The sequence below is a fragment of the Jaculus jaculus genome, chromosome 12 (genome assembly GCF_020740685.1).
Source record: "Jaculus jaculus isolate mJacJac1 chromosome 12, mJacJac1.mat.Y.cur, whole genome shotgun sequence".
In the NCBI taxonomy this organism is placed as follows: domain Eukaryota; kingdom Metazoa; phylum Chordata; class Mammalia; order Rodentia; family Dipodidae; genus Jaculus; species Jaculus jaculus.
This window is the reverse complement of record NC_059113.1, coordinates 33,776,086-33,791,170: the sequence shown is the minus strand read 5'-3', so window position 1 is coordinate 33,791,170 and position 15,085 is coordinate 33,776,086. Positions and strand designations below refer to the sequence as shown.

The window sequence follows — 15,085 nt, the reverse complement described above, 5'->3', positions numbered from 1 at the left end:
AGATTCAGGAATGACTAAGAAAAATAGCCTGTAGCAATCTTAGAAATCAATAATTTTTAAATCATTTTTTTTTTCTTTTAAAAGTCCTCCAACCTGCTCCACATCAAGTAATAACCAATCTCCCTGAAGGGGGTCGGCTCCCAACAACTCGACCAACCAGGCCACCACCTCCTCTCATCCCGTCATCTAAAACCACAGTGGCTTCAGAAAAACCATCTTTTATAATGGGAGGCTCTATCTCACAGGTAATGTGGGTTTTCTTTATGATAGATTTCTGTTAAATATCGCTTTAGTAAAACTTGTTACCTCCTCACACTTAATTTACTAATGTACTGATAAATTATTATAAGTAAATAAATCATTGTTTCTTCCTAGATAGTCTTCCCTCTTATTCTCTAAATTAACTACCATTCCACTGCCCACATTTGTTTTACCTGTTTCAGAACTTCATATAAATAGTGTCATTGTATTGCACTGTTTTGTTTCTGTCCTTCTAACTCCACACAGTGGTTTGTGGGATTCATTCAAGCTTTGCTGTAGTCAATAGCCTGTTTATTGCTGAAAATAATATCCATTGTATGAATATATGAGTTTATTCTGTTTAGAGAAACCTGTGCTCTTTCAAAGTTTTGCTCCTATGAATAAAGATACTCTGGACATTTTTTACTGGGCCCTTTCTGGACATGTGCATAACCATCTAGGAGTGGGATTGTTGGTTGTGTTTCACTTCATAATTTTCTAGAGCAGTCCTACAGTCTGATTTTAGCACCAGCAATGTATGAAACCAAGATTTTTTTCATCTCATTCCTGGTTTCATTTGTTGTTCTTTCTCATTTTAGGCATATGTAGTAGTTGTGTAGTAATACATCATTGTGGTTGTAGTTGGATTTCCCTGGAAACAAACAATGTTGACGCTATTTCATGTGCTTATTAACGCATTTGTACTTCTAAATCTGTGAGGTGATTACCATTTGAACATATGTAATTTGAATGTCTGAAACCTGAAATGTTCCAAAGACCAAAACTTTCTGAGCACTAGAATAATGCCACCAGTGGAAAATTCCACACTGACCTGCAAGGAAATATATATCAGTTATAACACAACTATACAGAATACTTTATAAGATTATCTTTAAGCTGTGTATATAAGCTGTATATGGAAATAAATGAAGTTCATGTTTACACTGTGTCCCATCCCTAGGATATCTTATTAAATAATACATACATATTCCAAAACTCATAAAAATATAAAACCTGGGGCTGGAGAGCACTTAAAGGCATTTGCTGGTAAAGCCAGAAGGAGAGAGGGAGAATGCATGCCAGGGCCTCTAGCTATTGCAAATGAACTCCAGACGCATGTACCACTTTGTGCATCTGCCTTTATGTGGGTACTAGGTATTCGAACCTGGGTCATTAGGCTTTGTAGGCAAGTACATAACCTCTGAGCCATCTCTCCAGCCCCTAATTTACTATTTTTGACAAGCTTATACTTTTTCCTCCATCCCAGTCAGGTCAGACCAACACAGTTGCAAGTAGAGTCTCAGAGGACCAGCATATAAATCAAGCAGTGGCAGTTGTCATACGTTAAGCCTGTATGAAGCTTTAACCTTGCTCTTTGCCTTTGTGTGGCCTCCCGGATTGTAGTTTGTTGTATCATGATTTGTGGGTTCTTCAGTTTCCAGAATCCTATAGAGTTTGAGGAGAGAGAGAGGAAAAAAATATAGGCCATCTTAAAAGAATAAAGGTTAAAAAATAAAATAAAATAAAAAGAATAAAGAGCAATGGCCTTATCTAGATCCAGCTATTTTTCTTAAATAAATTGTTGCTTATATGTGGTGGAGAGTTTTCAGAGGTTATTATGACTCTGCCATTTTCACTGATGATATTCTCCATAAGCATTTGAAAAATAATTTATATATTTGAGAGAGAGAGAAAAAAAAAAGGCAGGTAGAAAGAGAGAAAATGGGCACACCAGGATGTCTAGCCACAGCAAACGAACTCCAGATACATGCATCACCTATGCATCTGGCTTTACATGGGTGCTGGGAAATCAAACTCAGATCATTAGGCAAGCACCTTAACCAGTGAGCCATCGCTCCAGCCTCCCTCCATAGCATTTTTGTTTTGTTTTGTTGTTTTGGTTTTTGGTTTCTTTCGAGGTAGGGTTTCACTCTAGTCCAGCCTGATCTGGAATTCAAATTCGCTATGGAGTCTCAGGGTGGCCTTGAACTCATGGTGATCCTCCTACCTCTGCCTCCTAAGTGCTGGAAGTAAAAATATGTGCCACCACACCCGGCCCGCCATAGCATCTTTAAAAGAGATAAATATTGGTTTGTAACAATCTGTTCTGAAAGTTTTTGAGTGTCTAAAACATTTTTATTGACAGATGGTGAAAATTAATGTTATAGTTGACCATCAAAATAGATAATGCATAGATTTTTTTTAAAATGTCTTTTTTTTTTTTTTTAAGGGAACTCCTGGCACTTATTTGACATCTCATAATCAGGCTTCTTATTCTCAAGAAGCAGCTAAGCCCTCAGTTGGTTCTATTTCTCTTGGACTACCAAGGCAGCAGGAACCTACCAAATCTGGTCAGTGAGTTCAGTTGACATAGTCATAATGTGTCTGTGTTTTATTGCCAGTCAGCGGTTCAGTGCTTGATCGTCCATGTTTCTTTTGCTCCCATCCTTAGCTCCTTTGCCCTACATCAAGCAAGAAGAATTTTCTCCCCGAAGCCAAAACTCACAACCTGAGGGTTTGTTGGTCAGGGCACAACATGAAGGTGTGGTCAGAGGTAATTGTATGCAATTGGTAAATATATTAAGCTTTTGTCCCTGCTAAACTTAATGAAGTAAGTGCTTTCTCTTTTTTCAGAGACAGTTTTTGCTTTATAGTTGCTGTGCAGCCAGGCTTGCCACAGACTCTCAGTCTTACCTTAGTCTCCCAAGTGCACAGATGACTAGTACTACGGGCCTAGTCATTAATGACAAGTTTCCAAGTTACTGCTTTTACATTTTAAATTTAATTTTCTTTCATATTTTAAAATAAATAATTTTAAAACTTTGAATTTAATTTTTTTAAATTTATTTGTATATGTGGGGATTTAGTTGTTTGGGCACACCAGGGTCTCTTGCTGTTGTTAATGAATGCCTGTCTGGCTTTATATGGATGATTAGGGAATTGAATTTGGCCCAGTAAGCTTTGCAATAAAACACCTTTAACCACAGAGCCATCCCTACAGCCACAAACCTTTGAGATTTGGCAGTGGGTAGTTGCTCAGTGGCCAAGTGCTTATCAAAATGTATAAAACTGTAGGTTCCATACTTAGCAACAACAAAAAAAAATCCCACCACATGCTAATGTCAAGTGTATGTCATCAGTAACTTTTACTAGTTACAATAATTCTTCAGGCATACATTTCAGTATAACAAAGTTCTATCCCCATTCTTCTGAGGAGGGGTTGGCTTGTGGAGTTGTCAGCAGTGAGGACTGTGATTCATGAGTGCTTTGGGTTTGTTCAGGTACTACAGGAGCTATCCAAGAAGGAAGTATAACTCGGGGAACTCCAACCAGCAAAATCTCAGTGGAGAGCATTTCATCCCTACGAGGCTCTATTACTCAGGTTAGTTAGTGTCATCTCTTATAAATCAGAAATAAGAAAAAGTAGCAGTCTCAGGAACTTTGGCTGTTATTGCAATACAGTTCTGTAGTTCAGTTGTTCTTGGTTTTAGAACTATCTCTCAGTGACAGTAAGTCCCAGTTTGCAGATGTTTGCAGAATGACATTAGCCACAAGGCATATTATCTATGTTGTGGTCCCAAGTTCACTTATTTGTAAGATGGCAGAAGAAACTTGCTATACTTCATATCTTATTGGCATTGGTAAATTATTTTACTATATGTTCAGTTTAATTTTGAGGAACACCACTGAATATAATATACTTGCCGCTTTTAAAAAGGTATGTCTACAATCTCAGAATGTCTGCTGCCTTGTTAAAATTCAGTGCTGAAGAAGGGGTACGGATGGTATTGACAAAAAAAAACCCCAAAGGTCAGATATCTTCTCCCAGTCTTTAGCTGAATAAATTGCCAATTTTGATTAATAGAAGGTATTTGTTTTCCTTAGTTAGATGTTAATTTTAATATGAAATGTAAAACAGTCTAGGGTTTTTAGTAGTAGATGGGAAAATGGAAGATTTTAATTTAGCAAATCGTTATAAGCAGATTGTCCTTTTATATACTGACACAGGTTTTTGCATATTATTACTTGCTTTTATATATTATCACTTGTCTCTTTCTCCTAGGATAGTGGTCCTAAAAGTATGTTTCTCCAGACGATTAGCATCTATATTACCTAGAAACTGCTAATCAGAAATTCTCAGGCCTTGTCTCAGATTTCCTGAAATAAAAGGCTTAGTGTTAATGGCCCAGCAATCCGTGTTTATAAGAACCCTCTGTTGGTTCTGCTCCGGACTTGCAAATGGAATGTATTTACCAAAGCATGAGCTTCTGTGAGAGCTTGTTAGAGGAGTACAGAACTCTTCTCCTCAATCCAGGCCCTATGAGTCACAGTCACTATTTTAACAAAAATCCAAGATGATCCCCCCACCAAAGACATGCTAAAATGGTTTATGGTGATTCAAAATATTATAATAACTCTTGAAATCTCCTTCCATATTTTACCAAAATATATCATTTTCAGAGCAATCTAACATTTTAATAGCAATAGAAGGAAAATAAATGGCCTGTATCTTTTATTTTCTTTTTATATTTATTTATTTATTTATTTATTTATTTTGGTTGCAGAGGCATTGAAAGTTGGGTTAGAGAGAATTAGAACTCGTCACAGGAAATTAAGTTTTATCTGTTTATTTTAAAAGTTGACACTAGTACTTCTGAAGTGGATATTAAGGATTTTGAGATTTCTTCTAGTGAGCTCTCTCCACAGCTAGATGAGTTAAATATATTTCTCCTATCCGTCATCCTGCTCTGAGCATTTGGTTTCAGCTTGTTAACTTTCAGTCATGCCCCCCCCCCCAGAGTCTATTAGTGACTCTTGATGATGAGTGGGCTAAATCTGAGCTTCCACTCCCATTTCAGCCCAGTCAGCTCACTTGTACAGAGTTCTTATATATATTCAATAAACAGTTTCCTTGTAAGGAAGGGCTTGCTGCCAAAAGGAAGGACATAAAGAGCCATTGACAAGCCCACAAGAGGGCTAATGATGATAAAACTTGATATGATGTGACCTGAGTAAATACCACAGAACAAAGGTATCTGAGTTTTCTTCCTTTTCTTTTTTAATGACCAAAGGCCTAAATATGCAGACAATTTGATGATCAAAAGCTCTAGTATTTCAAATATAGAACTTAATTTGTCATCTTAATTTTTTTTATTTCATTTAGTCCAAAGAAAGGAGGAGAGAGAAAGTGGCAGATAGAGAGGAAGGGAGGGACCGAATGGGCACACCAGGGCTTTCATCCACTGCCAATGACCTCCAGACATATATGGCACCTTCTGCATCTGGCTTTACGTAGGTCCTGGGGAATCAAACCTGGGTTTTTTGACTTTGTAGGCAAGTCACCACTAAGCCATCTCGCCAACCCTCATCTTTTATTCGAAATTTTATTTTTAGGTCAGGTGTGGCACATGCTTTTAATCCCAGCATTCAGGAGGCAGAGGTAGGAGAGTTGCTGTGGGTTCAAAGCCACCTGGAGACTACATAGTGAAGCCCAGGTCAACCTGGCCTAGAGCAAGACCCTAACTCAAAACAAAAGAAAAGAAAAACAGAAATTTTATTTTTAAAATGTATTACATTTGCATGAATTTAAGCCTTAATATATACTGCTGAGAAATAAATCCCTTGATAGGGATAGTGGTTTGACTAAAAGACATAGGGAACTGATCTGGCCCACTTCTTGTATTTATCATCATTTTAAGACATTTTCTATGCTAGAGGTCAAGGGTTAGGTACAGGATTCTTTAGTGTTGATAAAGTATGGTGTCTGATCCTCCCACCCCCCACATTATTGTGATTTATTTGAAGATGTATCCATCGTAGTGCATTTTATCTTCTGAGTGGCTAAGCTTGAGTGAATCTATGAATACTTGTGTTTGATTTTATGGCAGGGGACGCCAGCTCTGTCCCAGGCTGGCATACCAACTGAAGCTTTGGTGAAGGGATCTATTTCTAGAATGACCGTAGAAGAAAACAGTCCTGAGAAAGTAAGAGAGGAAGCCTCATCCAAAGGCCATGTTATTTATGAAGGCAAAAGTGGACACATCTTGTCATATGACAGTAAGTATTATGCTTATTCATGATGCCTGTCTTAAAATGTGGAACTGAGAATGGAGGCTTGGGTTTTCTTACATTCTTACTGTGGGGAAATCAGTTTACCTTTGCTAAACCTATGTTTCATTTTTTTACCCTTGAAAGGGTTAATAATTCCTATCTTTGAAATTTTTGTGAAAATCAACTGAGATAGTCAGTGAAAAAGCCTTTAACAGTACAGAGCCTAAAGAAAATATACTAGGGCTAGAGAGATGGCTTAGCAGCTAACAGGCTTGCCTATAAAGCCAAAAGACCCAGGTTGAATTCCCCAGTACCCACATAAAGCCAGATGCTCAAGGTGGTACCTGTGTCTAGAGTTCATTTGCAGTGGATTGAGGCCCTGGTGTGCCTATTCTCTCTCAACCTGCCCATTTCTCTCAAATACATAAAAATAGTTTTTAAAATGGAAAATAATAATAAAATAATAAGTAATATCCTATTAGTAGCTGACATCATCATTGGCAGACCAGTCACTAGCCTCCAAGAAGAACCTTTGTTTAACTAAATGGGATAACTTTTGAAAAAAATATTTTTACTTATTTGCAAGCAGAGAAAGATAGAGAAGAGAGACTGACAGAATTGGTGCTCCAGGACCTCCAACCACTGCAAACAGATGCCAGATGCATGCACTACTTGGTGCATTTGACTTTGCATGGATACTGGGGAATCAAACCCTGTGTTGTTGGGCTTTGCAGGCAAGTGCCTTAACCACTGAGTGATCTCTCCAGCCTGGAATTACTTTTAATATGATTCATATTTTATGGGTTCATAACTAAGGATTTAGCCAGATGTGGTAGTGCTTGCCTGTAATCCCAGCACTTGGGAAGTAAAGGCTGGAAGATCCTGAATTCAAGGTTAACCATTGCTATATAAGGACTTGAGGTCAGCCTGGACTACACACAGCCCTGTCTGAAAACAAAACAACCCTCCCCCCAAAAAAGCCATCAAGGAGTAGGTAATCTGATACTTAGGGAAAGAATATTGAATAAGTTTTCCTCAATAAAAGCTGTGTACCTGTCTTACTTTTTCTCTTTAACTTTTTCTTTTTTTCTAGGTAGGGTTTCACTCTGACCCATGCTGACCTAGAACTCACTCTATAGTCCCAGGCTGGCCTCAAACTCACTGGTATTAAAAGCATGCATTACCACAGCCGTCCTGTCTCTCTCTCTCTTATCTATCTATATCTGTCTAGATGCATTCTTTTGTTTTGTTTTGTTTTTTTGTTTTTCAAGATTGACTCAAATGTGTGCTGTAACTGTTATCCAGAGGCCCAAGATTGAGTTTCATTTGCGCTCACTATCTTTGTAACTGTGAAGTATTCATTAGCCATGCTGCATCATGTTTTTACAAAGAAATAAAGTATGTGTGTCATATCCCTAGCATATTATAATCAACATTTTTTTTTCTTGAGGGAAGAAATTAATGTACATTGCTACAGCCATTAATGTGGAAACCTCTCTCTCTCTCTCTCTATCTCTCTCTCTCTCTCTCTCCCCCTCCCTCCCTCTCTCTCTCTCTTTTTTTTTGTTTTCCCAGGGTAGGGTGTTGCGCTAGCCCAGGCTGACCTGAATTTACTGTGTAGTCTTAGCATAGCCTTGAACTCACTGTAACCCACTTACCTCTGCTTCCCAGGGATTAATGGTGTGTACTACCAGGCCAGGCTGGAAATCTTTCTTGTCTGTTGCTTTTCTTTCTACATCCAACTGAGCCATTTCCATTGTGTTTCCTTAAGTCTCTGGAAGCCATCCTTCACACTTGCTGTATTGGCTCCCTACCACCTTCCTATTTTGTTTGGACAACTCCAGGACTGCCAAACTGATTTCAGACTTGTACATCATGCTATTTCCTACTTGACTCTCCATTGCCATAACTGTAAACCTCGTCTCTTGATTTCATTGTAATCTGCTTTAGTTTATTCCTCCAGAATTTTTGCTTCCCACTTTTTCCTCCTACCCCTTCTCCCCCTCATTTACTCTTTTCCATTCTCCACATTGGTCTTTGTTTCTTTAAGGTACTCTACTTTGCCTTTCTTTGGGATATTAATGCCAGTATTGTCTTCCTATGACTCTTTGTCCTCCTTTGACGTAACCATCTCTTTAGTTATCAGATGACGCACATTATTTGAATCTTTATCAAATTTCACTTTCAGCATTTGTATAGCATATTGTAATTCCCCATTCATAGTACTTACTACACTGAATAGTAGGGACCTGTTCATTTTTCTATACTCACTAATATGAAGTAAGTTTCATGAGGGGAGGTTCTTAATGGGTTAACTTTATCTGTAAGCCTATGCCTGACACAGTAGCCATTCAGTAAGTATTTCACAATGAGAAAAGACTTCTTTGTGGGTAGGAGAGATGGCTCAGGTTGAGGTACTTGCCTGCAAGGCCACCCCCACCCCCTCGCCACCTCTCTCTCTCTCAAATAAATAAATTAAAATTAATTTTTTTAATTATTTATTTGAGAGCAACAGACACAGAGAGAAAGACAGATAGAGGGAGAGAGAGAATGGGCGCACCAGGGCTTCCAGCCTCTGCAAACAAACTCCAGACACGTGCGCCCCCTTGTGCATCTGGCTAACGTGGGACCTGAGGAACCGAGCCTCGAACCGGGGTCCTTAGGCTTCACAGTCAAGCGCTTAACCGCTGAGCCATCTCTCCAGCCCAAAATTAAATTTTTTTTTTTTTTTTTTTTTTTGGTTTTTCGAGGTAGGGTCTCACTCTGGCTCAGGCTGACCTGGAATTCACTATGTAGTTTCAGGGTGGCCTCGAACTCTCGGCGATCCTCCTACCTCTGCCTCCCGAGTGCTGGGATTAAAGGCGTGCACCACCAGGCCCGGCTCCAAAATTAAATTTTTTTAAAAAAACCTTTTTATGGCTGGACAGATCTTTCCATGGATAAAGCATTTGGGTGAAGACAACTTGAGTTTCACTCATCCCCTGAACTTAAAGCCAACCATATGTTATAGCAGCCATCTCTAATCCCAGCATGACGAGGAGATGGGCAGTGGAGGCAGAATAGTCCACAAGCTTGCAGGTCAGCTAGCCTAGTGTACATAGCAGCTAACAATAAGAAACCCTGCCTCAGACATAGTAGAAGATGCGGACCTCCATGTGTGCAATGGCAGTGTGTGCTCACACTCAAACATTCAGCATTTTCATGGATGCTGATTAGCGAATATATATTGTAAGTCAGGACACAATATCCTCTTTTTTTCTGTTTTTGGCTTTTTTGTGTGGTTTTTTGAGGTATGGTCTCCTTCTAGCCCAGGCTGACCTGGAATTCACTATGTAGTCTCAGGGTGACCTCAAACTCCAGATTATCTTCCTATCTGAGTACTGGGATTAAAGGCATGTGCCACCATGCCCAGCTAATAATCTCTTTTTTAATATTTTTTTATTTTTATTTATTGATTAATTTGACAGAGAAAGAGAGAGGGAGAGACAGAGAATGGGCGCACCAGGGCCTCCCCCCACTGCAAATGAATTCCAGATACATGCGCCCCTTGTGTACCTGGCTAATGTGGGTCCTAGGAAATCAAACCAAATGCGGGTCCTTTGGCTTTGCAGGCAGATGCTTTAACCACTAAGCTGTCCCTCCAGCCCTAATCATCTCTTTTTTGATATTTTGAACTTCTTGTTGATAGTCTTCATCCATATATACAATATGCCATAACCATAATCCCCTCCTACCATCTTCCTTTGTCTCCTCTTCCTTATCCCCTTTCCCCTGGATCCCTTCTTTCCATCTAGTTCCTTTTTTATTTTGATGTCACCATTTCCCCCTCCTATTATGCAGGTCTTGCTTAGGTAGCACCAGTCACTCTCGGGCCATGAATGCCATGGCCACATGAAGGACACGATGTTCTTACAAGACTGTGCAATTAAGGTAACTTACTGCACATTATAGACCTTGGACTTTGAATTATTCTTGTTGTATATTTTACAGATATTAAGAATGCCCGTGAAGGGACTAGGAGTCCAAGAACAACTCATGACATCAATTTAAAAAGAAGTTATGAATCAGTAGAGGGAAGTATAAAGCAAGGGATGTCAATGAGGGAGTCTCCTGTATCAGCACCATTAGAGGGTAAGTATTTTCAAAATTCTCCTGAGATACATTTAAATTTGTGTAATTTTGCATTTTTCTGGCATTTCTACCTGAAATTTATGTATAAATCAAGTGGCACATGACAGTATAGGAAAGTAAAAGCTGAAGTCATAGTATAGGTCACTTTGAGAATGTTAATATCACTGGCCATAGTGGTATATGCCTCTAATACTAGCACTTGGGAGGCAGAAGTAGGAGGATTGCCATGAGTTTGAGGACACCCTGAAATTACATAGTGAATCTGAGGTCAGCCTGAGCTAGAGTGAGACCTACCTCGAAAAGCCAAAAGAAAAAAAAGACATAAAATGTTAGTACCACCGGGCTGCCCTCAGACTTAACTATATAGCCAGGATGACCTGACAGTGCTGGGTTTGTTCCCCCATGCTTGGTTTATATGATGCTAGGGTTAAACCCAAGGGTTCACACATGCTAGACAAGCACTGTTCCCACTGGCCTACATCCTCAGCTCCAGTCTATTTTTCTTTCTTTGTTTTAAACAAGGTCATGTATATATATGTATATAAAATATCTTCTAGGGTAGCCTCAATGTCACTACTATATAACTGAGGATGACCTTGCACTTTGATCCTTACGTCTCTATTTCTTGAGTGGTGACATTTATGTGCACTGCCATACCTGGTTTTCTGTGGTACTTAGTAATAAACTCAGGACTTCATGCAAGCTAACACTCTACTATCCTGCTTTTGTTCATTTGCTTCTTTTTATGTTTTTTTGAAACAGTCTTATTTAATTCAGGTTATCTTCAAACTGGATCTATATTGCAGGCTGACCTTGAAATCCTAATCCTCCTGACTACCTCTCAAGTGCTGGGAATATAGGCATGGCCCACAAGTCCCAACTCTCAGTTTGTTTCAAAGCAAGAAGGATTCCCTAATTCCACTTAAACCCAGACTGTCACTGATAATAGTAGTCTTAACAAAGCATATGTTCCAAAACCCCCAGTGAAACCTGGAACTGCAGATGGTAGTGATCCCTATGTAACCTGTGTTTCTATACTTACATAACCCTGGTGAGTAATTTTATTTTCTCTCTTGTCCTCCTTTCTTCCTTCCTTCCCTTCCTCTTTCTGTCTTGTGTTGTTTTGTTGTTGTTGTTCTTCTTCTACTACTACTACTACTTCTACTTCTACTACTACTTACTTCTACTTCCTACTTCTTACTTCATACTTCTTCTTACTTCTTGCTTCTTTCTTCTTTCTTCTTACTTACTTCTTTCTTCTTACTTACTTCTTACTTCTTACTCCTACTTGCCCAAGGTGACCTGGAATTCACAATGTAGTCTCAGGATGTCCTCAAACTCATGGTAATCCTCCTACCTCTGCCTCCGAAGTGCTGGGATTAAAGGCGCGTGCTATCACACCTGGTACCCCTACTTTTTTTAAAGTTTATTTATTTATTTATTTACAAGCAGAAAGATGAGGGGTACATAGACTATCCCCCCCCCTTTTTGAGATAGGATTTCACTCTAGCTCAGGCTGACCTTGAACTCACTGTGATCCTCCTGGGTCAGCCTTACAGGTGCTGGGATTGAAAGCATGCACCACCACACCTAGCTCTTTTTGACATATAAGATTAGCTAGTAAAAAAGCAGGCTTCCATACATAGTCCATTCATAACATCTTGAATTTATCTATCTATCTATCTATTTGTATGCATAGACAGAGAAAGAAAGAACATGATATGCCAAGGCCTTCAGGCACTGCAAACGAATGTTATGTGCATATGCCGCTTTGCGCATTTGGCTTTACATGGGTACTGGGGATTCAAACCCTGATTTCATACTTGGCATGTTTGTTTTTAGTCGATATGAAGGCTGTTGATTTGTGTTTAATTTTGTATCCTGCTACTTTGCTAAAAGCATTTATCTGCTCCTAATAGTTTTCTGGAATAATCATTAAGGCCCTTTGTGTAGCGAATCATATCTGCAAAGAATAATAATTTGACTTCTTTCTTTCCTATCTATTTCCCTGTATTTGTATGTCTTTTTTTATTACTATGGCTAAGTCTTGCATTACTATATTAAGTAAAAGTAGAGAAAATGGACACCCTTGTCTTATTTTTGATTTTAATGAAATGCTTTGAGTTCTTCTCCAGTTACTATAATTTTGGTTATAGTTCTGCCATAAGTAGCCTTTATTATATTGAGGTACTTTCCTTCTATTCCCAGTTTTTTCACAACTTTTATCATGAAAGGGGTGTTGGGATTTGTTAAGTCCCTTTTCTGAATCTGTTGGGATCATGTGAATTTTTTTTTCCTTGAATCCAGGCATATGATGTTTGTTATTATATATTGGCATAAATTGAACCCACCTAGTCAGGGTGGATGATGATCTTTATAATGTTTTCCTGCATTCTGATTGCCAGTATTTTCTTGAGTTTTTTTTTGTTTGTTTGGTTTGTTGGTTGGTTGGTTTTATTTTCTTTTGTTTTGAGGCAGGGTCTCGCTGTAGTCCAGGCTGACCTGGAATTAACTATGTACTGTCAGGGTGGCCTTGAACTCAAGGCAATCCTCCTACCTCTGCCTCCCGAGTGCTGGGATTAAAGGCATGCGCCACCATGCCCAGCTTCTTGAGAATTTTTGTATCTATGTTCATGAGGGAGATTGGTCTGTAAGTTTCTTTTTTGTTATGCCTTTGTCTGGTTTGAGAAGCACTGGTGTTAATTCTTCCATGAAGGTCTGATAAAATTCATCTATGAATCCATCTGAGCCTGGACTTTTTTTAGTTGAGAGATATTTTTATAGCTGTTGTGATCTCCATGCTTATTATAGGTCTGTTTAAATGGTTTATCTCATCTTGATTCAATTTAGGTAGGTCATATAAATCAAGGAACTCATCTGTTTCTTTCATTTCAAACTTAGTGGAGTATTTGTTCTTAAAGTATGTCCTCATGATTTTATGAATTTCATTTGTATCTGTTGTAATGATGCCTTTTTCATCTCTACTTTGATTAATTTGTATCTCTTCTCTCTTTCAAAAAAATCAACTGTTTCATTTGTATTTGTTAATTTTTTGGTTTCTATTTCATTAATTTCTGCCCTAATCTTTATTATTTCTTCCTGTCTACTGATTTTTGGTTTGTCTTGTTCTTCTTTACTTTTTTTCCCCCCCAAGGTAAGGTTTCACTCTAGCCCAGGCTGACCTAGAATTCACTATGTAGTCTCAGGGTGGCCTCAAACTCACAGTGATCCTACTACCTCTGCCTCCCAAGTATTGAGATTAGAGACTTGTGCCACCATGCCTGGCTGAGTTAATGTTTTTTTTTGCCTTTGTATTTTTGTATTGTAGAGGTTTTTGCATATCAAGATATTTTAGTGCTCAGATTTTCTAGTTATCAGCTGTACTCTTAAACATGTAAATCTGAAGTTTTAGCTTCAGATTAGGAGCTAAAGGTGCCAGATGATGTTCCTATATTACTGGTAGAGTAACAGCAATGTGACCAAAGCTTTTTGATATGCCTGTTACACAATTATCCGAGTATCCCTTTAACAATAGTGTTTCTTTAAATTTCTGAAATTGTTAGTAGATAAAAGAATAAGGCTGGTAGACATATCCTAGGGTTTTGGTTACTTAGAAATGGGAGCAGTGTTAGGTGATTTAGTATTAGGGCTAGTATTAACTTAGAGAAAAGATGTTGGTGGCTCAGGTATCTGGGAGAGGGAAGTACTGTTAGTTTCCACAGATTTTAGAGTTTGTTAAGGCTATGGAAAGTTGTAGTTACAGAGAATTATGAGTAATATATAAGGAAGAGAGGATTATAACAATGGGTTGGAGAGGAAAAATAATAAACAAGTAGTGGGTGGGAAAAGTTTTAGATAGATTCTAATAGTAGGCTTGGTGGAGAAGTATTCTAAAACAATTCTAAAATCTAACAGCAATACACACACAAAAACAATCTGCATGGAGTATTTATGTACTAGCAGAGATTAAAACAAATGGAGAGGCTGGAGAAATGGCTTAGTAGTTAAGGTGTTTGCCTACAAAGCCTAAAAGAATCCCGGTTCAATTCTCCAGGACCCACGTAAGCCAGATACACAAGGGGGCACATGTGTCTGGAGTTCGGTTGCAGTGGCTGGAGGCTCTGGCACACCCATTCTCTCTTTCTCTCTTGTCTCTTCCTCTTTCTCTCTCTCTCTCTCTCTCTCTAATAAATAAAGATATAAAAAAAATTTTTTTTAAATGGGCAAACTACCAAAGCCAAATGCCCTAAAGTGGTTTGGCATGTTGGTTTGTGTCCTTAGCCCTGTCAACTGAAGGCTAAGATTTTTGGGCTGCAATGGGTTCCAGGTCAGTTTGGGCAGAGTGAGACCCTGCCCCTGCCCCGAACAAACACAAAAGAAAAAAAAAAAAGAGAGGTGCTGTAAATCAAGAAATACCAAAAGTTGCTGCGCATGGTGGTGCAGCCCTTTAATCCCAGCACTTGGGAGGCAGAGGCAGGAAGATTACTGTGTGTTCAACCCTGACACTAACTACTGAATTCCAAGGTAGCCTAGACTATAGCAAGACACTACCTTCGAAAACTTTAAAAAAAAAAATCAAGTAATCCAAAACACCACTTGTTTATGAATGTCAAAGTAGAGTAAAAGTATCTCTATCAAGTGTAACACATGAGTATTTTTGTCA

The 15,085-nt window shown here is 38.7% G+C and overlaps 1 protein-coding gene across 18 annotated transcripts in view; it reads left to right on the top strand.

Annotated features, from left to right (window-relative positions):
- The window catches only part of Ncor1 (nuclear receptor corepressor 1), a 194,442-nt gene that overhangs the window by 112,212 nt on the left and 67,145 nt on the right, over nt 1-15,085 (top strand). For all 18 annotated transcript variants that reach the window (XM_045131711.1, XM_045131727.1, XM_045131710.1 and 15 more), the window contains 6 exons: nt 85-245; nt 2,471-2,591; nt 2,693-2,794; nt 3,522-3,622; nt 6,129-6,297; nt 10,282-10,422. In XM_045131711.1, the coding sequence (XP_044987646.1) occupies nt 85-245; nt 2,471-2,591; nt 2,693-2,794; nt 3,522-3,622; nt 6,129-6,297; nt 10,282-10,422 (795 nt within the window). The remainder of the gene's footprint in view (nt 1-84; nt 246-2,470; nt 2,592-2,692; nt 2,795-3,521; nt 3,623-6,128; nt 6,298-10,281; nt 10,423-15,085) is intronic.